This window comes from Triticum aestivum, chromosome 2D, assembly GCF_018294505.1.
Source record: "Triticum aestivum cultivar Chinese Spring chromosome 2D, IWGSC CS RefSeq v2.1, whole genome shotgun sequence".
NCBI classification, from domain to species: domain Eukaryota; kingdom Viridiplantae; phylum Streptophyta; class Magnoliopsida; order Poales; family Poaceae; genus Triticum; species Triticum aestivum.
In genome coordinates this window covers 435,006,916-435,013,477 of record NC_057799.1, presented here as the reverse complement: position 1 = coordinate 435,013,477, position 6,562 = coordinate 435,006,916, and the positions used below count along the sequence as shown (strand labels likewise).

At 59.4% G+C, this 6,562-nt stretch overlaps 1 protein-coding gene across 1 annotated transcript; it reads right to left on the bottom strand.

The window, feature by feature from the left end:
* Positions 1 to 1,628: 1,628 nt before the first annotated feature.
* On the bottom strand, positions 1,629 to 5,871 carry LOC123049525 (putative multidrug resistance protein). Its single transcript, XM_044472429.1, has 7 exons — positions 5,659 to 5,871; positions 5,499 to 5,553; positions 5,224 to 5,411; positions 4,957 to 5,126; positions 4,043 to 4,583; positions 2,157 to 3,965; positions 1,629 to 2,078 (listed from the first exon to the last, which is right to left on the bottom strand). The coding sequence occupies exons 1-7, from the start codon at positions 5,869 to 5,871 to the stop codon at positions 1,629 to 1,631; spliced, it is 3,426 nt and encodes a 1,141-aa protein (XP_044328364.1).
* Positions 5,872 to 6,562: the final 691 nt, after the last annotated feature.

The following is a 6,562-nucleotide window of genomic DNA, read 5'->3' as shown; positions in this document are numbered from 1 at the left end:
CAAAGGCTGTAGTATGCTGCCCTCCCTCCCCCCCCTTTATATAGGCCCCCAAGGGGGGGTGCGCAGCCCTTGGAGATGGGATCTCCAAGGGGGGGGCGGCGGCCAAGGGGGAAGGGGTTGCCTTGCCCCCCAAGGCAAGGGGAAACTCCCCCCCCTAGGGTTCCCAACCCTAGGCGCATGGGGGGAGGCCCAAAGTGGCGCCCCAGCCCATTAGGGGCTGGTTCCCCTCCACTTTCAGCCCACGGGGCCCTCCGGGACAGGTGGCCCCACCCGGTGGACCCCCGGGACCCTTCCGGTGGTCCCGGTACAATACCGATAACCCCCGAAACTTTCCCGGTGGCCAAAACTGGACTTCCTATATATAATTCTTCACCTCTGGACCATTCCGGAACCTCTCGTGACGTCCGGGATCTCATCCGGGACTCCGAACAACTTTCGGGTTTCCGCATACATATATCTCTACAACCCTAGCGTCACCGGACCTTAAGTGTGTAGACCCTACAGGTTCGGGAGACATGCAGACATGACCGAGACGCCTCTCCGGTCAATAACCAACAGCGGGATCTGGATACCCATGTTGGCTCCCACATGTTCCACGATGATATCATCGGGTGAACCACGGTGTCGAGGATTCAATCAATCCGTATGCAATTCCCTTTGTCAATCGGTATGTTACTTGCCCGAGATTCGATCGTCGGTATCCCAATACCTTGTTCAATCTCGTTACCGGCAAGTCTCTTTACTCGTACCGCAATGCATGATCCCGTGACTAACGCCTTAGTCACATTGAGCTCATTATGATGATGCATTACCGAGTGGGCCCAGAGATACCTCTCCGTTTACACGGAGTGACAAATCCCAGTCTCGATCCGTGCCAACCCAACAGACACTTTCGGAGATACCCGTAATGCACCTTTATAGTCACCCAGTTACGTTGTGACGTTTGGCACACCCAAAGCACTCCTACGGTATCCGGGGGTTGCACGATCTCATGGTCTAAGGAAAAGATACTTGACATTGGAAAAGCTCTAGCAAACGAAACTACACGATCTTTTATGCTATGCTTAAGTTGGGTCTTGTCCATCACATCATTCTCCTAATGATGTGATCCCGTTATCAATGACATCCTATGTCCATAGTCAGGAAACCATGACTATCTGTTGATCAACGAGCTAGTTAACTAGAGGCTTACTAGGGACAGGTTGTGGTCTATGTATTCACACATGTATTACGATTTCCGGACAATACAATTATAGCATGAATAAAAGACTATTATCATGAACACAGAAATATAATAATAACCATTTATTATTGCCTCTAGGGCATATTTCCAACAGCCTCGTGGGCGGTCTCGAACGTCCCGAAACCGAAACCTACATCAAACCGCCCCGCACGTGATAAAACTTGCCTTTCCCTCTAAGGCGGTTGTTGAAGATGCTCTTAGCCAGAGCCTATCCTTAGTAGGAGTGCTTGATTAGATGATGCCAGAGCCTATCCCAGAGGCTTTAATTCCTTTTCTTATCAATATAATATAACCATTGTGACAAATGAATGATTGTGAAAGAAAAAAAAAACTGTATGCAATGCTATCTGAGATTACACACAAAAGCGAGATGACCTGCATTGTATCAGTTGCTTAATGCACGCATCGGGCTATGGCAGGGCGACGCGCCGTGCTGCAGCTTGATGAGGTTGTAGTACATGCCGGCGCGGCCGAGGGCGACGAGGTCGCGGTGCGTCCCTCTCTCCGCCACCCTCCCATCCTTGACCACGGCGATCATGTCCGAGTTCTGCACCGTGGAGAGCCTGTGCGCCACCACCACGCACGTCCTGGTCCCCTGCAGCATCCGGTCCACGGCGTCCTGCACCAGCCGCTCCGACACCGTGTCCAGCGCGCTCGTCGCCTCGTCCAGCAGCAGGATCCTCGCGTTCTTCAGCACCGCCCTCGCCAGCGCGATCCGCTGCCGCTGCCCGCCGGACAGCTGCGCGCCCCGCTCCCCGATCTGCGTGTCGTACCCGCTCTCCATCCCGCTGATGAACTCGTGGGCGTTGGCCAGCGCCGCCGCGCTCCTCACCTCCTCCTCCGTCGCCTGCTCGTCTCCGTACATGATGTTGTCGCGTATCGTGCCGGAGAAGAGCGTCGGCTCCTGGCTCACCAGCGCCACGTGCGACCGGAGGTGCGTCAGGCCGTACCCCCGGATGTCCCTGCCGTCGATCAGGATGGAGCCGCTCCGCACGTCGTAGAACCGCTCGATCAGCCCGATCACCGTGGACTTGCCCGACCCGCTCGGCCCCACCAGCGCCACCGTCTTGCCCGCGCCGATCTCGAGGCTCAGCCCGGCGAGCACCGTCACCTCCGGCCGCGTCGGGTAGCTGAAGTGCACGTCCCTGAACTCGATGGCTCCCTTGATCCCCTTCTGCAGCTTCTCCTTGTCGTCGTCGGACTCGCTGGCACCGTCGCCGGTGCCGGATTTGATCGCCGGTTCACGGTCCAGCGTGTCGAGGATGGACTGCACCGCGTCCCCGCCTTGCGCCAAGTCCGACGTCAAGCTCCCGGCGTCGGCGATGACCCTCCCCATGCTCATGAGGATGAAAAACACCTGGAACAGCTGCGTGGTGTTGATCTGCCGGCTGGCCATGAGCTTGCCTCCGTACCACAGTGCGAGCGCCGTGCTCGCCGTGGCGTTGAACTGGCACAGGCAGAGGCAGAAGCCCGAGAACCAGGACTGCGTCATGGTGTCCTTCCTCGGGCCCACCTGCGCGGCCTCGTACAGCTGGAGCATCCGCCGCTGCGACGAGAAGGCGGTGATCGTCCGGTGGTTCACCACGGCCTCGCTGGCGAGCTGGCTGCCCTGCACCTGCGCCTTCTTGGCCTTCCTGGAGCCGGCCGTCATGAGCACCTTCTTGAAGTAGAAGCTGGCGATCACCAGCGGCTGCAGGGCCATCATCACCGCCGCGAGGCGCCACGACACGTAGAGCGCCAGCGCGAATCCCAGGGACGCCGTGGCGCCCGCCTGCACCAGCAGGCACATCCGGTCCCCGACGAGGGACCGGACCTTGGTCGCCTGCGTCGCCAGCCGCGCGCACACGGCCGCGCTCGAGTTCTCGTCCTCGTCGAACCACCCGACCTCGAAGGAGAGGATCTTGGCCAGCATCTGGTCCCGGACGCGCTCCGTCAGGCGCTCGCCCATGACGGCGAAGTTGTAGTGCTCCACGATGTTGGCGGCGATGCACACGATGGCGATCGCGAGGAAGATGAGGGAGTAGGCCCTGGTCTTCGCGCGGATGAGGTCGTGGTCGGTGAGGAAGTACACCGCCGGCAGCGAGCCCATGCTGTACGAGTAGAGCGGCAGCACCGCGCCGAATATGATGGCGCCAGCGCACCCGAGCAGAGCCTGCTTCCACTCCGGGCGGTTCATCTTGAGCAGACGAAGATGCAACGACTTTTGCGGATGCGCCGCGTGCGCGACGGGGACCGCGAGTTTGCTGAATTCCACGGTAGGCTCGACAGAACGGAACGACGGCACCGGGCTAGGTCGGAGCTCGCCGCCCGGCGACGCGATCTCCACGCTATGGAACTTCTCCTCCTCCTCCTCTGCCACGCGGGGGCCGTCAGCCCGCGTCACGGACGAGCTCTGCAGGTGCACCATTTTGGCGTACACGCCGCCTTCGCCGCCGTCCATGGCGACGAGCTCGTCGTGCGTGCCGAACTCCACCACGCGGCCCTGGTCGAGCACGGCGATGGTGTCGGCCTTGCGGAGCGTGGAGAGGCGGTGCGCCACGATGACGGTGGTCCGGCCCACGGACGCCCGGTCCAGCGCGTCCTGCACCGTCCGCTCCGACTCTGAATCCAGCGCGCTCGTCGCCTCGTCCAGGAGCAGGATCTTGGGGTCCCGGATGAGCGCGCGGGCAATGGCGATCCGCTGCTTCTGGCCTCCCGACATCTGCGTCCCGAACTGCCCCACCTGCGCCATTTTCAGTTCAGTCAGTATACTGAAACAATGAAGAACTGCAGCTAGCAAAAATTGTCACGGTGACATACATGTGTGTCGTATCCATTGGGCAATTTTGTGATGAACTCGTGGGCGTTAGCCATCTTGGCCGCGTCGATGATCTGCTCCGGCGAGGCCGTCTCGTTGCCGAACAGGATGTTCTCCCTGATGGACGTGGCGAACAGCACGGGCTCTTGGCTCACCAGGCCGATCTTGCTCCGGAGCCACTCCGCGTTGAGCGAGCCGATGTCGTCGCCGTCGAGCAGGATCTCCCCGCTGTCTGGGCGGTAGAACCTCTGCAGCAAGGCGATGACGGTGGACTTGCCCGACCCGCTGCCGCCGACGAGGCCGATGGTGGCGCCCTCGGACATGGTCAGGTTGACGCCGTTGAGCACCCGCGTGTCCGGCCTCGACGGGTACATGAAGTGCACGTCCTTGAACACGATCTGGCCCCTCACGACGTCCTTGGTGGCGCCCTTCTTGCCGGCCTCCTTGAGAGGCGGGAGCTTCTCGATCATCCCCCGCATCCGGGCCGCCGCGGCCGAGGCGTCCACGAAGTAGCGTAGGTTCGGGAGCGCCGCCATGATGGAGCTGAACATGCACAATGACATGATCGATCGAGCTGTTGGTCCAAGGTCGAAAGGAAGGGGTTGGATTGTAATATTTGCATGCTTACATTCCCGCCAAGACGATGCAGATGGCGGCGACGAAGACGTGGCCGCCCTGGGCGTGCTGGTGGATGACGAGGACGCTGGCGAGCCAGGACATGAAGGACCAGACGGCGTAGATGGCGCCCATGCTCCCGATGACGGCGCCCTTGATGAGGCCCTGCTTGATGCCCAGCGCCGTGCTCCGCGCCAGCGCGCTCCTGAACCGCTCCAGTGTGTGGCGCTCCCCGTTGTAGGACGCCACCGTCCGGATGGAGGAGACGGCCTGGTCGGCGATGCCGCCGGCGGACTCGTACGCCGCGCGCGACTCCCCGGCGGCGGCCACCATGCGCTTGCCGAGGACCACGCTGGGCACGAAGAAGAGGAAGGTCAAGGGGAGGCCCGCCAGCGCGAGGCGCCACGCGAACACGAAGCACACGGACATGGCGCCGAAGAAGAGCGTCACGTTGGCCAGCACCATGGGAAGCTGAAAGGCAGGCATGTCAAGACTCGAGAGAGGGTGACTCCGCGGGTGTGTGCCACTGCCAAATGGCTACGAGAGTGCAGAGTATTGGTGGCCGGACCTTCTCGCTGAGGAAGTCTTGGATGGTGTCGGCGTCGTCGGAGATGGTGGTGATGATCCCGAAGGTGGTGGACTGCGAGGAGGGCGCGGCGTCGAAGAAGTGCACCTCCTGCCGCAGCACGGCCTCCAGGTACAGCCTCCGCATCCTCGACGCCTGTCGCTCCGCCGTTCTGGTCCAGCACACCCCCTCTGCTCAGGCGACATGGACCAGGAGAACCATTCAGTCCGAGTAACAAAATCAGTTTGACCGTGTTTACTACGTACGGTTGTGCTTACCTAGAAAAGAGCATGCGCCCACTGCAACCGCGAGATACAGCAACCGAAGCGCGAACTGAGACCACAACAAACAAACAAGCAAGAATAAGCTCGACACTACGACAGGAGACAGAATGACAGAACTATATACTACTGTAGCTGGTAGCCAGTGGGTACCAACCTTGTCGACGGCGCTGGAGCTGAAGGCGCTGCCGGCGCTCCCGGCGGCGCCGTAGCTGTTGATGATGTCGCCGAGCACGAGCATGAGGAGCGGCTGCATCATGCCGTCGCCGAAGCTCCCCAGCACGCCCAGCATCATGAGGCTCAGGTCGTGCGCGTCGGCGTACCGGACCATCTCCAGGAACGACGCCTTCCCTGCCGCCGCGTCCCCCATCGTTGATCCAAATGATCAGAAACTCAAGTTTTCGCTGGGGATTCTAGGAGGGGGTCGAGAGGGAGCTTCAGCGACTTATGATCGGTAGTCTTGTACTCAGGCATTGTCCTCCGATCATGGGGCGGGATACAGCTACTTATCAGTAAATCGTAGTCAGTGGTTGCCGTCCTCCAATCAGGTGGCACAGCTGGGCCGTGTTTCTCGTCACGTAGCCGAGCGCCGGATGGAGGTTTTGCGAGCGAGGAATATGCTGACCGGTGGTCGATCGGAGTTGGACATTTGGTGCTGCGTCCGACTTTCGTACTCGTTCAATTGAGAGAGATCCATGCGGCCAAATCGGGTTCACGGAAGCGCTGACGAATGTGCGTACTGGTTCCAGTTTAATTATATAACGGTCGCCTGAATTCTTCTTTTGGTTCACTCGATTTTTTTCACGAGAATTGCATGATGTAATATAAGTGCAGTTTAGCTATATAGCAGTCGCCTGAATTCTTCTTTGGGTGTGTCTAGGTCTCGGTTGACTGAGAGCTAATCAAGTCTCAGTCAAATAATATAGTATATAAATAAAAAGAACCTAATTGCTTAAAAGTGCAGCTGCACGATTTAGTATTGATGGACGCACACGCTACACGACAAGAGCTCACACGCTCTTGTCATCTGCCCTTCTCTCTAGCTCGTGTTCCCTAATATA

Excerpts from the sequence above, each read along its gene's own strand:
- LOC123049525 (XM_044472429.1), bottom strand. The coding sequence starts at position 5,871 with ATGGGGGACGCGGCGGCAGGGAAGGCGTCGTTCCTGGAGATGGTCCGG. Across the intron at positions 5,554-5,658 it reads GCTCCAGCGCCGTCGACAAG|TTCGCGCTTCGGTTGCTGTA; the intron begins GTTGGTACCCAC and ends TTGTGGTCTCAG. Across the intron at positions 4,584-4,956 it reads GCCGGGGAGTCGCGCGCGGC|CTCCATCATGGCGGCGCTCC; the intron begins GTACGAGTCCGC and ends GTGCATGTTCAG.